Source organism: Pseudochaenichthys georgianus, chromosome 15 (genome assembly GCF_902827115.2).
Source record: "Pseudochaenichthys georgianus chromosome 15, fPseGeo1.2, whole genome shotgun sequence".
In the NCBI taxonomy this organism is placed as follows: Eukaryota; Metazoa; Chordata; class Actinopteri; order Perciformes; family Channichthyidae; genus Pseudochaenichthys; species Pseudochaenichthys georgianus.
This window is the reverse complement of record NC_047517.1, coordinates 32,003,289-32,023,938: the sequence shown is the minus strand read 5'-3', so window position 1 is coordinate 32,023,938 and position 20,650 is coordinate 32,003,289. Positions and strand designations below refer to the sequence as shown.

The window sequence follows — 20,650 nt, the reverse complement described above, 5'->3', positions numbered from 1 at the left end:
TACTAGATTTATTAAAATGATAACCTAAATCATACGTGCTTGTAATTTTGTACGAATAATATTTCGTCAATATTTACAGTATGCTTCATATAGTGTTCAAAAAGGATGCATACGAATTGTTAGATTTCAATTGGCCCAAGTCCTGACCTTATGAAGCAGCCATGATGTAATTGACCCACTTTACATACAGCTTCTCTTTCAGTGTGATAAGATGTTGTTCCCACACCAGCTCTATGGTGTGGTAACCATAGATCTGGTGTGGCTTTTAACTCTGTTTTCTGGTGCCCTTGGGGATACGATACGATACGACTTTATTTGTCAGATCAAGCCTGAAATTGTACTTGCGTCACAGCAGCTCCATGTCCAACATCAACAGACAAATATCCAGACAAAAATACATGAAACACAAACAACAAACATTTAACATAACAGCACACTCAGTGAGAGAAAAGCTGCTCAAAGAGCCTTCAGCGTGCATTTGATCTGATTTATCTCCGTGTTTACTGAGAGGATGGACTGATGCACAAAGGAGTGCTTCAGTCTGACTTTATAGAATCGTGGGACCCTGTATCTCCGATTAGATGGTAGCAGTTCATATTCACTGTTCAGAACATGGTTTGGGTCAGAGATGATGTTGTTGGACAGCCTCACTAGGTTGTTATGATAGGCTGAGGATCAAGAGCTTAATGTTACCTTAGAATAAAACATGAATTAAAAAAGATGTATATAAAGTGAGTTATAAAGACTTTTACAGTTGGAACAAGAGGGCACTGGAGCATCAGGAGTGTCAGTAAAGTTCGTAAAGTCAGTCAGTATTCTGTACCGGATTTGGGGTATTCTCAATTTCATTCACGCCTCCTTAGAAAATAAAGCATAGCTCTAATTTGCTGGTATACGACATGCAGGGTCCATCAACACAATATAAACTAAATCTCCCCTATAAATATATTTGGCCTTGGCAAGTTGGAACCTTAACACATCTTAACCCCCTCCCTCTTCACCATGTTGACACACCTGATGACTGGTTGCTGTCTCACTTTCTCATCATTAATCTATTACTACATTCTCCTCCGTTTTCCTTTGCCATGTGTGTCTACTGTACATAAAACAGTGTTAAGGTAGTGCAGCGATGTAAAAGCAAAATTAATCAAAACATTATTTCCTATCATCTCTGTATGAGAGTGTAGGAATGCTGGTGAACACCTGGCACCTAAGAAAATATGTACCCAGACTTGCTAAGGGGACATTTCTCTTGCCATACACCGTCCTGTGGTTCCTTTTCCACTTAATACTGATTAAAACAAACTCACAGTCTTAATACATTTCCTACTTTGTGGAGATAAGTGGCAAAGCTGCTTGAGAATGTGAATGTGTGAGGTACCTACAAGTAGCTTTATTGAGACCTGGAGGAAAGAACGACGAGAGAAAAGGAGGGGAAACACACGTGCATTGGAAAAGCTTTTAAGGAAAGGACATACAGTACGTCCTCCAACGAGGAAAATGTGCTAACTGCTACTCGTCAGACACTGCTATCCATCTTTCACCTAACTAACATCTAATCTAACATCAAGAAAACCTGTTGTGTTACAATGTCTGTTGACTGTTGTGCATGTATGGGATATGTAAATATAACAGAATATGTAAATGTGACAGGTTTCATACATTATTGATCAAATTTGCTTGCTTAAAATGTTTATTTTCATCACACAGAGGCTCCTACTTTACTGTTATCACTAATGAAGACACCTTTTCTTCTCTCTGTCAGTATTTGTGTTTCAATGGCTCTAAGTAGTGTCGGCTTCTTTGAAAGCCACGGTGTGTGATGAAGTATGTGAAAGGTTGACAGAGAGCGTGTGAGGTACGGAAAAGACAGAGAGACAAAAACACATGTACGGTGTTTGCAGTGTGTGTGTGTGTGTGTGTGTGTGTGTGTGTGTGTGTGTGTGTGTGGGTGTGGGTGTGGGTGTGTGTGTGTGTGTGTGTGTGTGTGTGTGTGTGTGTGTGTGTGTGTGTGTGTGTGTGTGTGTGTGTGTGTCCTGGCACGTGTGAGGTGGTGTGTGGGCGTCGAGAGGGAAAGCTCATAAAACCCATGATCGCACTGATGAGGTCACGGGGAGTGAAACCGGAGAAAGCCTTTCATTTCCTGTCTCCTTCCATCCCTCTCTCTCCTACCTCCATTCATCCATCTCTCCTCCACCATTCTGCCTTTACTTCACTCACCAAATGTCGAAATCCTTCTCACGCTGTTATCTCGAACATTCATTAACCCGACACTGGAAAACTGGAGTATGAGAGAATGTTTTTAAAAGTGACTGATGTTAGCTCCGTCACATAAAAAACTCCTTTCTCGAGTGGTGATTTTTTTTCTTGACTAATATGCGCAAGCATTTCTGTATTTCATTTACAGAATACAGAAGCAAGTAAATAAACTAGGGCCGCAACAAATATCACTTTTCAGTATCAAATACCAATTTGAGTACGTCATCAGCTGTCGTGAGTAAAACCTTTTGTTATACTGTCAGTACAAATGTGTGCAGACCACAGGGATCTCTCAATGTGCAGCCAAAGAGAGACTGTATTGATGTCAGTGGTTGCACCGCTAACCTGCGGGCATTCTCTGTTGGAAGGAGAAACCAGCACAATCATTGCAATGACACTGGAGCAATCAAGGAACAACAAGAAGAAAAGTGTTCACAGCACAACGACAAGAACTAGAGGTACACAGTCATATTCCAGCACTTTACTATTAAAAAGCAGGATTCAATTTAGCAATTTGATTTATTGTTTTGATTATTGCTAATGCAGCTGTGGAATCATCGCTCTAGTCGGTAGAGAAGAGACAGTGCATTCAATATTTAAAGTAATGACGCTATTTCTCATGAATGTACAAGACGTTTTGTATGCACTGTTGAATGGTCAAATGTTTTGTAGCATTTTTAAATACTATGCTATAATATTGTTTCATTAGGCAGTATCAATAACTGCCCACACTGATTGCATCTACATTGTTCCCATTGCTGTTGCTTTAAAGGACTGTTAGTATTGCTTTAGACTTCTTCATGTTCTTTGACAGGTGGTCTGAGAAATCAGAGATAGACGGACTGTATTTTCTACTCAATGTTCTCTTAGCAGGATGCATTTACCAGCTGTGAGAACTAGTCTCTCTTCTACTGTGAGAGAGAAGTTAAGATGTGTATTCGCCTGTGTGGATCTGGATCAACAGATGAGTAAAGAGAACCCTGCATGACCATTTGGGATTTTTCTTCTGTTAACTTTTAATGACCAACGACTTTAAGCTCACAATCAATGTTCACCAGAACGTCAGGCACACCTGAGCTCAGTGCATACCAAACAGCTGTGTCCAGGGCAGCAGAGGATAACAGAGAAGCACACAACTACTCCCGCAGTGTCTCTTCTTCTTATCACAGCCTCATTACTGGTCAGTGTTTGACAAAAACTCTGAGGGCAGCAGGTTGCCAGATTGCCTGTCCCATCTGTGTGCTCACGTTTAGCAGAGGGAGGACAATTAAAGGCAGGAAAAGCAGGAATGATGCTGAGGGAAGCTGTGTCTACTTGCACAAATACACGTGTTCCCCAAGACAAACACATCGGAAACATTCAAACTTGGGCCGAGCTACGGTGTACTGCATGAAAAGAAACACAAAACAAAATGACAAAAGGAGTTAAAGTCAAACTAAATGAGCCACTTTGATTAGAAAATAGAAACCCTTTTGAAAAAGAAATGCACAAAGCAAGACAATGATCTGACTGTGTGTGTGTGTAGTCTTCTCAGATCATCACTGAGCAAACTGCCACTTGTGATTAACCTTGATCGAACATCTCTTTGTGTTTGTGTGTCTACAATATATTCCATTCGTTCCCCAAAGGGGAGATAGTGAAGCACTAACGGTGATTAGGTATTCTGAATCCAGTATAAGGTTTAGCACAGGGGACCTCAGGCTTTCTCTGAACCATATTTTATGCATTTATTTTATTTATTCCAGTTTCATAAAAACAAACAAATTAGATAATGTGGATGGGGAGTCTGGGATTAATTTTGAAGCAGCTGATTAGTGTGTTTGTGTCCTGGGATAATTGTGTCTGGGACCATGCCTGAAATGCCTTCAGGCTTTACAGCAGTCTGGGAGATAAAACCCCCCCCACACACACACCTCCTCCTCCTAACCCCCCTTTGCCCATCCCCCTCCAAGCCTGCTTATTTTGTTTTCAAATGTTTCTGTTGTCTAGAAGAAACACTTGTTTTTAAACTACTCTTCTTTCCATCACTCCACCCCACCTTTGTTTTCTCCCTGCTATCCTCCCTTTTTTCCATTCTCACCCATGCCTCTCATTTTCATGTAATCGTTTATTTGAATAGGGACAATGCACATTAATGAACACTTAAGACAATATGGTGAATTTTAGCTTTGAGCTAATTTCCATCCAGTCTCCTCTCCAATGGGATGAGAAAACACTTCTGAGTACATACTTTGCAGAATTCATCATTTTCAGAAAATATAAATCAAGAGGTATACAGAAAATATTTTTTAATTGAAACGATAAGTCACAGATTGATATCCGAACACAGTAAACACAGCAACTAAATCTTCTTCAAAAGAAGAAACAAACACGTGTATTGTCAAACTGTTCGGAGCTCTTCAAAGCAGAACAAGGGTGGGAATACAGAAAGAGTCATTTTAAATTATTATTATGAAGCTATCTTCTGCTAATAAGCAATAAACTGTCTCAGCTTCTCAAAATCTTCTCTAGGAGAAAGTAGTTTGTGCAGAATGCTAGATGGGAAGTTAACTATCTAATATAAAGATAACATTATCTTGCCCTGAATTACGCACTTAGGTTTGGCGTTCAATCAAAAGATACACAGGGATTATAAACAGGCAGAAAACTAAATCTACCTGAGAAAAACTTCTTCAGGGGAAATGAAGTCTTCCCACCTTTAGCATAACTGTGAGGAAGTTTTATTTTTGCTCGATTTGTCGTTGATGTTCTGAGTTCAAATGGACAACCGTATATTTTAATTGAATATATTTGCAGGAAAAATGCTGAAATTGCATTTTGAAATTGCAGGCCCTGGCAAATTAGAGGAATGGGTGCAAAGGAAAGAGCCATTCATATAAATACACTTAAATAGTTTGAACCTGCTTATAAGAACATGTAAATATCATGAAGTCATTGCCTTTTCAGCAGCTTTGTGTGTAACTTTTATGACAGGCATGAAATATGGGAAATAAGTGAATCTATTGCAGGACCCTGATCAGGTCCAGCCCGATCCGTCCCCTCTGAGGGTCCACATTGAGGACCCGGACCTCCACCCGCTGCCCAGGTCCAAGAGCCAGGCTGCGGCGGCGCTCACTGGCAGGCAGTTTGTCCAGTGTGATTTTGCTTTTGTGGATAAGACCCGAGCGGCCAACCCCGATATCTACAAAAGCCCCGAACAGAGTGGCGTTGTCCACCTGGCCCGTCAGCACTGCACCCACCCGCAGATCACTCATCGATACAATGCCCCGCTTAAAGACCGCCTTCCCAAAACCTGGGGATGGCAAAAAGAGATCAAAAAGACATCGTCAAAAAAGTGTGAGGGCTAAATGCAAGTGAAGAAGATGGATCTATGACAAAATCAGGTAAAGCTGGCAGATAGCACTAATGCTAGGGAGGGGTTGCGGGAAAAGGGATGCAGGAAAGTGAGGGGGCGGGGAAGGAAAGTGAGGGGGCGGGGCAGGTAAGTGAGGGGGCGGGGCAGGAAAGTGAGGGGGGCGGGACAGGAAAGTGAGGGGGCGGGGCAGGAACGTGAGGGGGCGGGGCAGGAACATGAGGGGGAGGGGCAGGAAAGTGAGGGGGCGGGGCAGGAACGTGAGGGGGGCGGGGCAGAAATGACAAACAGATATTTGATTTCGAGCAGCAACCCAATACTTGTGTCTGCATACTTCCACATTTTTCAGCACTTCAATCTACATCACTTTCCACTTGGCCTGTTCATGAGAGATCTATTTCCTTTCTGTGGCATTAACACAAACAAGGAAGGCTTGCGCCCCAGGAAATAGTCCGGTCCAATTATCCTCCCTACAGCACTGATTTCATGCGGTAGCCTCGGCCCATCTGTTTACTCAGCTGAGCACCGGCTCGGAGGCCAAGCGAAGTGCGCTGCAACCGAATAGGGCCAACCTGAGAATGAACCTTGAAGCTGCGTTCCTTCATTTTAGAAAGAGTTAGCCAGCACTAACTGGGTACCCAAGCTGGATGTTTTTCTCTGTACATAAAAAGGCGCGGAAGCAACTTATTGTTTTGTAATTTTGAAAGGCAGCCGTAGTTAAATATTTTATAACCTCAGACAAAGTAGCCCTTTGCTTATTTATAAAGTAAGTGAAAAGGCAAACTGAGCATTTTAGTCAACTATATCATTGAACCATAAAGTTCACAGGGACTCATTATTTGTCCCAAAAGAACAAAGAAAGTCAAATTATTCTCGGGAAATATAAATTGGGCTGAAAATCTAAATTATTGTCTATGGTTGTAGTGTCATGTTTATGCGTGCCTGAACTCAAGAGTATGAGAAAAACAGACTTTTCTTGAATATATGTGTGTGTGCGTGTTTGTGTGTGTCTTACAGCAGTCTGCTGGACCCATCACACCCTGCCAGAAGCATACTAGTGCTGTTGGGCTACAGAGAGGAAGCCAGACTCTATCCGGTTACAATACCAAGACATGCCTATTATAATAATGGCACAAGAAAAGTCAGTGAGTTGGAACTAGCAAAGAAATACCTTTCTACCAGTCAGTAGGGACCAATAAAGGATATTATGAAGGAACAATGAGAGACGCTAGTGTGACCACTGTGTTGCAGTTATATACATTTACTGATGGGTTTTTTCATTATACCAAATGTTTGACTTGAATACTGAGAAGAAAAGGGTTTAGCTGTGGTTTTGCTCGATTTGGTTAGCCATAAATCGATAATTGTAGCATGTACTGAACATAAACTCATGTAAACTTTGTTCTATTTCTCCCACAATCTGAAATCTAAGACCATTTTTTAATCTGTGTAAATGTGGGTAATTTACGGATGAATATGCTGCATTTATTTTTCTTAGATATGTTTGCATATTTACTTTGTTATGTAGTCTGATTTTAGTGTGACGCTGAATGGCAGCAGTCTTACTTTGTCTTATGTCGAACCCGGGGGGCTGCGCGAGGCCATCGATGATGAGTTTGAGGGTCTCAGGTGTGCTGTCCACGGTCTTGGCCAGTTCCTCCACACTGCTGGTCCGTACCTTGCTCTCCACACACTGTCGCATGCCTGCACTCCCGATCTGGTCTGCACTCCCACCCACGAGGGACAGAAACCTGGATAGAAGTAAAGTCAATAAATCATGTTAAAAGATGGTGCAGAGAGTGAAACTTAAACTGTTCAAACCACAAAACACACAGGTTCATGAAGTGGCCAGCAAGAGACAGTGTTCATAATTGAATTTTCTTAAGCGAGTGGTGCTAGTTGGGTTTATGCACCACCTCCCTCTCAAACTGAAGCAGAGACCTGAGCTTGTGAGGGATGGAGTAACAGAGCGGGAAAGAGGAAGGGATGTGAGTAGGGGGGAAAGTGACGACAGGCTGGGAAGAATGGTTGAGAGAAGAAAAGTACAACTGTCAAAAAAAAGAGAAACAAAAGATGAGAAAAGCCAAGACGTAGGAAGTAGGGTAAGTAACAAGCTAAGCTGATGCAGGTAAAGTGAGAGGGCGCTGAGGGGGAATAAGAGGGAGGGAGGGAGGGGTGTTGGAGTAATTACACACACAGCCATGAGCTGCTGAGACGGAGCTTTCTGTTCTCAAAGCACACACAAATACACATTTATTTTACCCCCTATTAAATCAGGGAAATCCACAGTGGGCTGTAAACGCCCTGTCACCTTGTCTCATGAAACTGCCTCCACTTTGCTAAGGTACGACTGTTAGTCCATCTGTACACCGCCTGGAAAAAAGTCCCTCTATCACATTTTTTGAGCAGTATATCCCACCTCCAAAATGTCTAGACAGTCAGTCAGGTTGCACCATTTAAAACGCACTGAGCCTTAAGTTTAAATCCAAACCAATTAGCCATCATTTATATTAAACTGACTTAGTAATAAACTTGTATGAGAGCCAGAGTATGAAAATAGGGATTATGGAAAAATGCATGATGTGTGTGTCTGTGTGAGAGTTGTGTGTACTGTATATATTATTTACAGTAGGCACTTTCTATGACTGCTGATAGATGTGAATGCATTTGCCTCTGTGCATGTGTGGAACCAGCTGGGTAGCATCCGTGATGGATGTCGCTCACTGGCAGCCTGACGCCTAACAGACTCCGCAGCTGTCCCCCCCCCATGATGGACAGAACAGGTGGACACACACATATTACAACCCACAGACACACACAAGTTGATTCATACACAATGTTGTTCAGAAATGCTTGTTTGGCAGTAGCAGGGACAGTGCGGATGTAACGGGACACAGCTTGTGTACAAACTATGTAAGGGACAGCTGTGAGTGGAGAGGCCCAACGTCTAGCGTCCAAAGAAGGGAGACACGCAGAATCAATCCCTCAACACCAGAAATCCACATTGGTACAAAATAGTAGCAGAGTATGTGCCAGAAATGGCTTAGTGGTGAGGAAACGGCACCTTAGGACCAAACTGTCTAACACTAGGATCTGGTCTCATGCGTCTCCCTAAGCTTCTTAACTTTCCATGCGTATATCTCTTTACAGGAAAATAAATACTTGTGTCTTGGTGGCCTAGCAGTCCGAGATGAATACCACATCACCTCCATGGTTTAAATCCAGCCTATCATCACTCTTCCTCTCTCTAACAGACAATAGTTCTTGTCTTTTTTTTTTCTTTTTCATAGTTTATCTACAAAAAATCTTTAAGGAATATGAGGTTGACTTTTTTTCCTCCATAGAGAAAACTATCTTCTTACTAGATATTTGGAAAGCTGTTTACACAACTACAGTAGGACTCACGTTAAAAATACTGACCGTTTCTCTGTTTAAATACACGACAGGCTTTTCTCAATGGATGATTACTGATAGTAGAACCTCAAACAATCAAACTACAGACTTTTAAACTTATCAACACACAGGTTCAATGGGCTACAGAGTTCAGTCTAAAATATAGGAGCATCCCTTAATGAGTGACAGCAAAAGAGTCATGATGGAATGAAAGGGTTAGACTAAGCAGTGTTAGACTAAGAGCAGCCTGTATTCTGGCTCCGGATCTTACATCGGCTTGGTGGGTGGTGGGTTTCAGGTGTGTGTAAGTGTGTTTGAGAGTGCACCTTCAAATGTGTGTGTGTATGTATGTGTGTGCGTGCGTGCGTGCGTGCGTGCGTGCGTGCGTGCGTGGTGCGTGCGTGCGTGCGTGTGTGTGTGTGTGTGTGTGTGTGTGTGTGTGTGTGTGTGTGTGTGTGTGTGTGTGTGTGTGTGTGTGTCCGTCTCATTTTTCCAAGGGTGCATGTTAGTATTTAAGAGGTACCAGAAGTCCAGAGGCCTCCACCACTGTTGGGTTCACGCTATATAATTACTACCGACACTGTGTGTGTGTGTGTGTGTGTGTGTGTGTGTGTGTGTGTGTGTGTGTGTGTGTGTGTGTGTGTGTGTGTGTGTGTGTGTGTGTGTGTGTGTGTGTGTGTGTGTGGTTGGGTGGGCTCTTCTATAGATTTTATCCAGGCACACAGCAAGAACCCCACTCTGTCTTGTATTATAGAAATATTGGGCCCGACTGTTAAATATCAGATAAGTATTCATCATATAGTGGACCCCCTCTATCTCAAATCGGAGTAATACAATACGTTTCATGAAATGGAACCAACTGCCCCACAATAATATGCTTCACTTATATTCAGATGATATTCGGAACGAGCTGATCCTCTGCAGCTGAACATTAACACTCTTTAGAGAAATGTTACATAGCAATATGTGTTACTATGTCTGAATAAACGAAGAGTCTGTGCATGTGTGTGTGTGTGTGTGTGTGTGTGTGTGTGTGTGTGTGTGTGTGTGTGTGTGTGTGTGTGTGTGTGTGTGTGTGTGTGTGTGTGAGAGAGAATATGTTTAAGTTGTATATGGTTACAAAAAGTGGGTGATGTGTGGGCTGTGAGCAGTAATGGAGGATCCAGTTTCAGTAATGTGATGAACATGATATTCCTTATACACCATAAAGTCAATCTCACACACACACGCGCCCTCACGCATTGAAACACATACACAAACACACACACAGCATTCCTCCAAATTAAAGAAGGGCACAAAAATAATTGAAAATCAGCAACATTTTACAACCTAAAAATAATTGTTATATATTAAATAGAAGGTCAAATGTAAATATCCATTGGCCAGTGAACCTTTAAAGAAACATAAGCTACGTGGATTTGAACTAAAGGAAAGGGTGTGTTCAAAGAACAAGGTGACAAATAGAAAAGGAAGAAGTAAATAAAGGGGAAGGTATTTTGTCTTTGAAACCTCTCACCCCTAACAGCTCTTTGATCTACTGTCTATACTGAACACAGAACCACATCAACCCAAATACATATATGGTTACTTAGTTGAAGTAGGAGAGATAAGCAACAACTGTTTCATACAAGCAGCAGCAATCTATCTTCACACGTGCGCACCGACACAACTCTGCACACACACAGAGGCCATTAAAGGCACATCAACATGAGGGGAGCGATGCTTAGAGCCACTAGTGTCAGAACTTGTGTAGACTAAACACAGTTGAGTGACTACAGCTGCCTGCCACAACCACCCACCCACCCACCCACCCACCCACCCACCCACACACACACACACACACACACACACACACACACACACACACACACACACACACACACACACACACACACACACACACACACACACACACACACACACACACACACACACACACACACACACACACACACACACACACACACACACACACACACACACACACACACACACGTCTTAGGCAGATGTTCAATGTGCTTTTGATATCAGCATCAGCGGTGCTAACAATAATTTCTCACACCAGGACAGACACAGAAACAGTCACACTGACATACGCGCGTACAAGTCAACGCCTCCGCTCTTGTATCCCATGTCTGTGTAAATCAAATCAGAGTCCTCCACCGCTGTAACCAGCCCCATATGAGACGGTGTCAAAATCGACTCCATCTAAGCTCGAACATGCTTCGGCCAGTGGGGTAAGCTGCTGTACAAGTGTGTGAGTGTGTGTGTGTGTGTGTGTGTGTGTGTGTGTGTGTGTGTGTGTGTGTGTGTGTGTGTGTGTGTGTGTGTGTGTGTGTGTGTGTGTGTGTGTGTGTGTGTGTGTTTTTGTATGTTTGTGTGTACTGTACCTCTCTGCCACGTGGTAGGACTCGGGGTGAATGCAGGTCTGGTCCAGGGGGTTAAATGAGGTCGGTATGTTGACGCAAGTCTTTCCTTTGCTTTTCTTAGCTGCTGGTTTCTCAGGTACAGGGTGAGGCGAGGATTTGGCACTGTTTGGACAAGCGAGAATTTATGAGGGAGAAAGCCATCATAACAAAAAACATCTTCCATCAAAGGCTTCAAATCATCAAATTACATAAAAAACATGTTATCAATCATCTCTATTGGCATCTATTAGCTGTAGGCAGTTTACATGTATTTCGTCTGCCTGTGAGATTCCTGATTCAACTCCAATACATCTGAGGTTATTAAGATTCATTGAGTTTGCATCACTCACTAAAGAAATCCACATTCACTTTCTAAATGTTATCCAGTACTATTTCAGTTAAAATGACGTTATAATGAAAAGTATTTCTGAAAAGAACTGCTGCTCCGTACGCCACCATAGAGGAACGACTCCTGTCACCTATCTCTGCTCGACATGGTTTTGCATGTTGTATACATTCCACCATTAATACTTTTGAGTGTGTAGTAGGGATGCATATCGTTGACTTTTTTACGATACCGATACCACTGAACGATACCGATACTCAACCGATACATATCGTGATACTTTGAAAATGTATCATCCCACAATTACTCCCATGAAGCGCTTTACGATATAGTTCACTTTTTTTTTTTTTTAAAGTATCGAAACCGTTTCTGATTTTGGTACGGTATACCGTAGCCACCAGTAACCGGTATTTCGGTAATACCGGTATGCATCCCTAGTGTGTAGCACAAGTGTGTACCTGTGTAGGGTTTGCGGGTTGATTCTGATGAAGCCGGCACACTGCTGGTAGGTTTTGGGCCCCATGCCTTTCACCAGTTTGAGTTGTTCCCTGTTGTTGAAGGGACCATTCTGCTCTCTCCATTCTGCAATACTCTTCGCCCGCCCTACATTTAGGCCTGCCACGTGCCTAGCAGATAGAACAACACATGAAAAAGGGAAATGTCACAACACATCATCTGTTTATTATATTACTGGAAGTTTTTGGAGGTCTATGTGTTTATATTGGTTCAAAACTGGATGATAATGTGTGAAGCAGTACAGTAAAAAATTAAACTAGGGGAAGGATAAAGATTCAAAATAATAAATGTAACCGCTGTGGCTATTTCTAGCACCGTTACCACTAATTTGTCATGTAAAAAAGATTATAGGAGTCAGAAATTGGCGCAGATTTCCCCACCGAACATTTATTTCTCATTAATAGAAGTTAATGTTTAGGAAGTGGTGTATTCATGTTTTTTTTTCATAGGTATCATTTATCTATTTGGCCCCTGGTTTCTATAATACGCCTATAAACAAACAGGGCTGATTGTGCCGACTGTGACGTGGCACTAACACAAGCGGGGGAAACACTCACAGGACACACACGAGCTAATATTGAGTGAGTATATTTGTCCAGTTTTGGCCGGGCAATGAAGAGAGGTGATTTGAAACTCAACTAGGTCAGCTCTGTTAATGCCCACAGTGACTCACTTGCCCTGAAACACACGGCAATGTCAACACTCCACATAATACCTCAGTCATCAACACGTCTGTGTGTGTTTAATGTGTGTAGCATAACTTCTGGCAGGAATGGAAAAAGCTCACTTACAGAGCAGACGGGTAAACAGATGACCTGATGCCTGCCCCGCTGCCAATGCCAGCTCATTTTATACTTTGTGTATCTACCATCAAGTGTTTGGATCTACTTTGTGTGCTTCCTCGATTTAAAATCATGTGCTGTTATACATGTTGTAGTAAATACGTTACTGAGTGCACTGCACAGTGTACTACAAAATATATTTAGGACTATACATACATCTATATTTCTTAGTGTGAGAGTGATGTGTGTGTATAGTGTGTGTCTGCTTTCCCTAATCCCCTCTGTCGATTCCAGGCCCAATAAGTGAGGCCAGGGTGTGAAGCATTAGTCTAAACAGAGACCTGGCAGGCCATCTCTATATGTGTGTGTTTCTGTGTGTGTAAGCATTAAGAATGCGCCTGTGCATAAGTGTGAATGATGCTTTGCCATGTTGTGACTGCTAAGGGAAAGTATGTCAGAGGTCTAAGCCCTACTTCATCTCTGTTTCACAATTTGTATGTGCGTGTGTTTGAATATCTAGGCCCTTCACAAGTACAAATGTGTCTTCATGTGTCGTCTACCTCATCAGCGTCTCGGAGCAGATGTTGATGTCCACCCCGACGAAGCTCACACACTCCTGCACCACGCCGTCCAGAGCCGCCTTCAGAGCTCCGGCTGACACATCATGCTAGAAACACACATTAAACAAACACATAAAAAACACACACACACACACATAGAGAGAGAGAGAGAGAGAGAGAGAGAGAGAGAGAGAGAGAGAGAGAGAGAGAAGAAATGTCAGGCTACAAGCTCAATGAATAGAGAAAACACCAATCACTTTGCACAGATACAAGACATATGAGCGTGCTCTTTAGCAAATCTTGATGTTAATTTAACTTGATTTGTAATAAGGTTGGGATCCCAGAAAAAATAGAATGAGTGTTCCGTTTTATTTTGAAGCCAATGCTATTGCCTTTTGCTGTTTCACTGTACTTTTCTGTTTCACTGTACTTTTCTGTTTTATTTTCATCTATAAATCTCAGTGTGATTATAACATCATTTGTAATGCACTTACAAAATCATGTTCTCTTGAAATAATCCCCATTCTGTAAATGTATTCCATATTACATTAAATGTTTTACTATTTGGTTCTGTGAGGGCATAGCTTCCCCAGGGGGATTATTAAAATGTCATCCTTAAAGAGAAAAACAGCGGGGAAAAGTGTTAGCAATAAGATACTGACAAATGAGAGAGAGAAAGAGGTTTGATTGACAAGGAGTAGAGCAAGTGGGACACAGAGAGACGAGAGAGTGCAGAGGGGGGGAGAGAGGGAATGTTTAGGTTGGCTTGTCAGAAATCTCCCCCTCCTGCTAACACAGTGTTCTCGTTAGTGTAATTTGCTGTCGATAAAGTTCCTCCAAATGAACTCTTCACACTTCTCATCCAATCAACCTTTAATCAGGACGTGTTTTCCAAAAGGGCTGGAATCTTTTTCCTAATAAGGAGCAGGGCCAACCATTCAAACTAAGAAAGCAAAAGGATAGTGGAGTGAAGTGGACAAATAAACTTAATAAGAAGCACAAAATAAGATTGAAGAAACTCTATGAGGCCCAACAGTCGTCCCAGGACAAACAGAAGCCCTGCGCTGAGAGACAAGGCCAGAAAGCGATCGGCCGGAGACTGATGCCTCGGCAGCAACTGCTGGAGGATTAGCTGACAGTCTAAACTGGACTACTGTGTGTGTGTGTGTGTGTGTGTGTGTGTGTGTGTGTGTGTGTGTGTGTGTGTGTGTGTGTGTGTGTGTGTGTGTGTGTGTGTGTGTGTGTGTGTGTGTGTGTGTGTGTGTGTGTGTGTGTGTGTGTGTGTGTGTGTGTGTGTGTGTGTGTGTGTGTGTGCGAGTTAGCATGGGTTGTCCTGTAACACGATCAAGCTCTGAACAAACACCATCTTGTAAACAGATAACAACAACGCCAACAGCAGACACACACTCGTCTGTCAGCGAGAACAGGACAGCCGGACGGAAGAGGAGAGCGACACAGAGCACAAAGATATATAATTATATATGTTGGGGTGAAACTTAAGACCACATGGGAATCCATCATTTGGTTTATCTATTCATAAGAAAGTCACTACTTTAAACAAGTTTTCACTTCAGTCATCAAAACTATAAATACAATTCTTTATTATGAGCTTCATACTGTATCATTTAAAAACTGGAATGTGTGTATTATTATGTGAAAGGATATTAGTTTGGCTGTGTATTTGTCAAGACAAACCTAGTTAAGTAAAGATCAATTCAAATGACTTACCTGACTCAAGTAATCTCACGAGTATGCAAACTCCCAACTATTCGTGCCTTTAATAATGATATCATTTATTTTGGGTGACGGCATTGCATCAACACTGGGCAATAGACAAGCTCAAAGTTACGCCTTTCCAAAGGAAGAACCCAGAGGATTAGTCGTCAATGCGTGACTGTGTGGTTCAAGATTAAACATTAACACTTTAATTGGTCTTGTTGACAGGAACTTACTTTGAAGGTTTAATGAATTAATGTACTCCTACTATAAAACATTGGTTTAAGCCTAGTCTGCAATGAGCAGGGTGGTCAACATGTGATTGGGCAGAAGGGTTAAGACAAAGTCATCGAGAGAAGAGTACTGGAGAGAGCACAGCACCCCTGGTGACTCCTCGTGTGAACGGCAGTCTGATTCTTTGTGAAAATGCTAATGAAAGGCATTTATGAGAAAATAAAAATAGCTTTCTGAACAATACGAGTTCCCCAGTGAAAGTGTTATGATTTCCAGAGAGATGATACAGAAAGAAGAGGGAGACAGAGATAGTCAGAGGAGGAGGAAACCACCTGTAATGTAACACCTGAGAAGAACGTTTTCACACGAGAGAAGTAGAGGTGTGGAAGGCAGTGTGAGTTTTAACCTGCAATAAAACCCAGGTGAATGTGATCTCATATTCTCATTGAAACCTTATAGAGGTGGGAGCCGCACTAGAGAATCTAAAGTACCGTACTTTTCGGACTATAAGCCGCGACTTTTTTCCCCATTTTTTTTGTACAGCTAACGGCCACTAGGGAACCTCCTAAATCTATGGATTTTACAGGTAAAATTAACCACCTTTAACACTATGGGCTCTATGACCGGTCCGCGCCCGCCACCTTTAAGCGGCGGGCTCCAGCAGGAAAAGCTGGAGGCCGGAAAAGAGTGAGACAGGTAGCGCGCCAAAGTCAAAGTGGAACCGAGAGACAGAACGAGAGCAAGACAGACGGACAATTTAGCTGCTGCGGCTTATATGCAGGTGCGCTGTATAGTCCGAAAAGTACGGTATTGTGACTGCTAACAGTGAGCATCACATAGCTGTGCTCAATGAGGGGTGGGAAAAACTATATTGCCGTCCAGAGCAGCCTTCAGCGCTCCGGCTAACACATCCTGCTAGAAATACACATCTAACAAACATGAACACACACACACCGACACAGAGAGAAGAATTGTCGAGCTAAAAACTCAATGTATAGAGAAAACTAAAGTAATGTGACCGCTCACACCGAGGTGCATATGCATCACAAGAGAAACAGTATTGAAACTGTAACTTAATTAAGTATTCATTTAAGAATCTTCAATTTAAACTTAATCTAATCCTGAAAAACACATAAAATATGTTTTGCCAAAGGGAGAGAAACACTGCATACGCTGGCAGGTCTGATCTCACTTAGATAGCCAATGATTCTCATCCTTTATTTTTCAAATGAACAATGCAAACACTCTGCTGTAGTTTCTAATTAAGCTGTGTATATCAAATATGCCCAGACACCAAAACCTCAAAATGATCCAGAGCCAATGGACCGGATCCCTACATATTGAGTGAAGGTGCTTTGGATGAAAACCAAGAGAAACCAGCCAACCAACACACAAGGATGAAGTGCTTCTGTCTGCACCTCGCGTACTTAAATGCTGCTGAGTAACCACACGTCAATCACAGAGGGATTGACGAGAGTGGTGAAAAGTACACAGCAGGAGAGAAAGGCAGACAAACTAAAGTGGCTTAAGTTATTTCACTGAGAAACTGAAAACATTGATGTCCTTTTCGCTGATACATAATCTGATACATGCACATAATAAAAGCATAAAAGTAATAAATATATAGAGCCAGAAAAACCAGGGAATAATAGCACCTAAAGTTCCTAGAGTTAAGGTGTTACGATGTCAGAACTCTTCCAGCTGTCGGGATGTTTAGTTTGATTTAAAATGTAAAGCATAATGAATAACAGAGAAATATACTTGTTTAAGCATCGTTTAAACCACCCATTTATAATTAAATGATTTTGTTACTACAGGGTATATGCAGGAGTCCTGAAGTCAAATGTAAGACCTTTTTAAAGACCCTTTCCATACATTTTAAGACCTCATCGCCACTTTGAGTTTTAACCGGTTACCTTGGCGACAAACTTTACCTCACATTGACTATATACAGTATTGATTGTCCTTCTTCCTTGTCTTCCAACCATTTGGACGCAAACTTGCATTTCCCCATAACGATGTTGTTTAACAACCGGCGTAAACGGACCTTCGCGCTATCGAGCAGTGAGCGTGCGATGTCCTGTTCAGATGACGTCCAATCCAACGGGACGCCATAAATAAACTCCACAGAATCACACTACGCACCTACGCAATGATTACATTCAGGCACACTGTAGAACACAACCTCTTTGGACAATTAATATACTTATTGGAAACAAGCAAAACAAAATGTAATACCTTGGGAAATGCCGTTTAATACTTTTTAATAGCCTTCATTGTCACTAAATTGATTTATCTACTTGTAATACTTTTTAAGACCCCGCGGACCCCCTGTACTACATTCATATACGCTATAAGTTAATTGTAAACAGGGTGCTTTTTTGAAGAATGTCCTTTCTTTGTTTAAGTTGCATATGTTGTATATTAGTCCAGCGTTTAAATGGTATGTTTTGTTTGTTCTCGATATCCTGTGATAATGGTAAAAGAAGCAAGTCCCCAGAGGGAATTGTCCTCAAGTAGCTTCATATATTTGCCGTAGATGTAGCAGCTTTAATGAAAGAGGAAAGAATACAAGCTTCAATCGTGTGCTCGTTTTTGGAAACATCCTACATTTGTTGGACTTCCAGAAGTTACAAATAGACTCCAGTGTTTGGTACTTTCACCAAATGTGTGTGTATATGACAATTATTTAAAAACTGCTACTTCACATCTATCACTCTTCCATAATCAATTGACTATGCGTAAACTAACAAGGTGCCAGAGGTCATCTGAAGGTCATGCGCTTCTTGACTGACAGCTTCTATAAAGGCCTCTAGGAACTCCCTCTGTAACAAACGGCATACTATTCCCAGCGTAGGCTTGTCTGTGTGTGCATGTGTGAATATGTGCAGAGCTAAATACAGGTCGTAAATCAGCCGCTGAAAGTGATATGACAGCAAGGAGATGGTTTTATGTTTTCCCAACACCTTTCATGAATGCCTAATGGCTATTTCTCAACTTCCTGCAAAACAATCACACATTACCTGAGGGACTGCAAAACAAAGCATGAGAAAATAGAAACAAGAGATGTTTAAAGACATCGTGGGGGGAGAAAATTCACGTTCCCAATAGTTGAAGCCGGGGTCAGCTACTTTCAGCTCATTATCTTTAATCACACAAAACCACATCATGACTTCATTTTTCCTGCTTACAATTAATGTCTATCATATCTTTAAAAAACAAGCTTGACTCATCTCACAACCAAACAAATCGATGCATGCTTTTACAGACCATAGTTTAAACAGTATTAGATATAGTATCAAATCTTTAGGAGCCAGTTTAGTTTTTTCCCATGCCTCGAAACACGGAGGCAGAAACGTTCAATCACTGTCAACTCTCCATATTCTGTCTCTTCTTCCGTCTCGCAGCCCTGTCTGCTCCTGCCTCCCCTGAAGGCACTGCCACTCAAGAGGGAGAGTGATAAAAGACAGCATACTCAAGCGCACACACACACACTTGCACTGCTGCACACCTTAATGTAATAGTGAAGTTACATCATGTTCACTAGTTCTAGGTGAAAGTGGTTTGCTCTGGTTTAAACATTGACTGACTTGGTGCCACATCTGATGTTCCTGTACAGTGTATGTCCACTATACATGTTGTACCGCATAAGAGAAAGAGAAGGAAAAATATCATGACAGCGAGTGAGGAAGGGAGGACATCGGGCAGGAGTGGGAAAACTACCTGTGAGAGAAAGAGAACGGTTGAAAGAGGTAAGGTAAGGGGGAAGAGTGACAGTTTCTTTAATATCCGGCTTGCGGGCAATGTTTTCTTACTCAGCAGTGTGTGTCTGCGTGTGTATTTTCCAGTAGCAGTTAGTTTCACAGCCCTGGGGATTACCCAGCTGTCAACAGACCATGGCAACATACAGTAACGAGCTGATTGACAGATGGAGATCTGTGCAAAGGCCACGCCCACTAAGTGTCTTTTTTACTTCTGAAAGGACACACGACTCCTGAAATGCTTGTCCGTGAAAGTGTAGAACAATGAAGCGCAAATACATTAGAAGAAGTTTCAATGAACTGTACTGAAGCTAACCGCAAATACTACAACAACACTGGCATTCAACCAGACGTGTATCTGGCAAACTCAGTATCCAGCCAGAGGTGCTGTAGTGAAAACAATGTTCCCACACCAATAGTTACATCCAATCTGATTTTAATGGGCCTCACTTTTTTAGCCCTCAGCTCATTTCCTCCTTTCTCTCAGAGCTGTCAGTCAGTGGGTCAGCAGAGGGAGGGAGAGAGAGAGAACATGCTGTGCCAGCTGTCTAGAGTTACATCTGCCCGTATGCTTCCTGGGTCTAATGACAATAAACTCTGAGAAAGCTCAAAATACCACGAATCGCACAAAAGAACTAGCAAGAAATCCTCACATATGCATGAGTGCACTTTCTCTCACACTCATTCTCCCACATATACATCCACAATACACTGATATGAATCTACACACATGCGCGCACACACTTAGCCCTTAAAGTCGGGGAAAAGGATGGGAAGGATAGTGTGTACGTGTGTGTTTGAGCGAGCCGACACGCAGGTCAAAGTGATGTCCCATCTCATATCTGTCAGCACCCAGAGTTTATTTACCCGGTTATATTATCATTTGTTGACGTAGTCACATGATCTGAGAGCGGGAGGTGCAGAACCCGGGGAGCCCCAGAGAGCCCGAGTCAAGACGTGATGAGAGACACGGGCCCGTGACCCGACACACTCAGCCAAGCATGCATCAGCACAAGCACAATATGACCTCTTCCTTTCTCTTTCAAATATCCATTTCCCCTCCCCCCTCACCTTCCCCATCACTCCTTTTCTTTTGACTTTTGTCACCCTCTGCCGTCCTTTGACCCTCTTTCTTTCTCTTCTTCTCTTGGATTCTTCTTCCATTAAAGTGAAATCAATGCTACAAATAGGTACAGTTTATCAGCCACATGTTGACAGTGAGGAAAGTATAAATACAGAAGCATCATTAAAGTAATCCTGATGTACAGGAGTTCCCGTGTTTCAACAGAAAGACTGCACACTTCCATAGGGCCGACTAAATGA

General features: G+C 42.2%; 1 protein-coding gene across 1 annotated transcript in view; it reads right to left on the bottom strand.

Moving 5' to 3' along the window:
• Nucleotides 1-4,530: 4,530 nt before the first annotated feature.
• The window catches only part of srbd1 (S1 RNA binding domain 1), a 51,296-nt gene continuing 35,176 nt past the window's right edge, over nucleotides 4,531-20,650 (bottom strand). The window contains exons 17-21 of the mRNA XM_034100038.1: nucleotides 13,617-13,723; nucleotides 12,217-12,384; nucleotides 11,395-11,535; nucleotides 7,178-7,362; nucleotides 4,531-5,551 (exon numbers count right to left, since the gene is read on the bottom strand). Of these exons, the coding sequence (XP_033955929.1) occupies nucleotides 5,259-5,551; nucleotides 7,178-7,362; nucleotides 11,395-11,535; nucleotides 12,217-12,384; nucleotides 13,617-13,723 (894 nt within the window). The 3' untranslated portion in view covers nucleotides 4,531-5,258. The remainder of the gene's footprint in view (nucleotides 5,552-7,177; nucleotides 7,363-11,394; nucleotides 11,536-12,216; nucleotides 12,385-13,616; nucleotides 13,724-20,650) is intronic.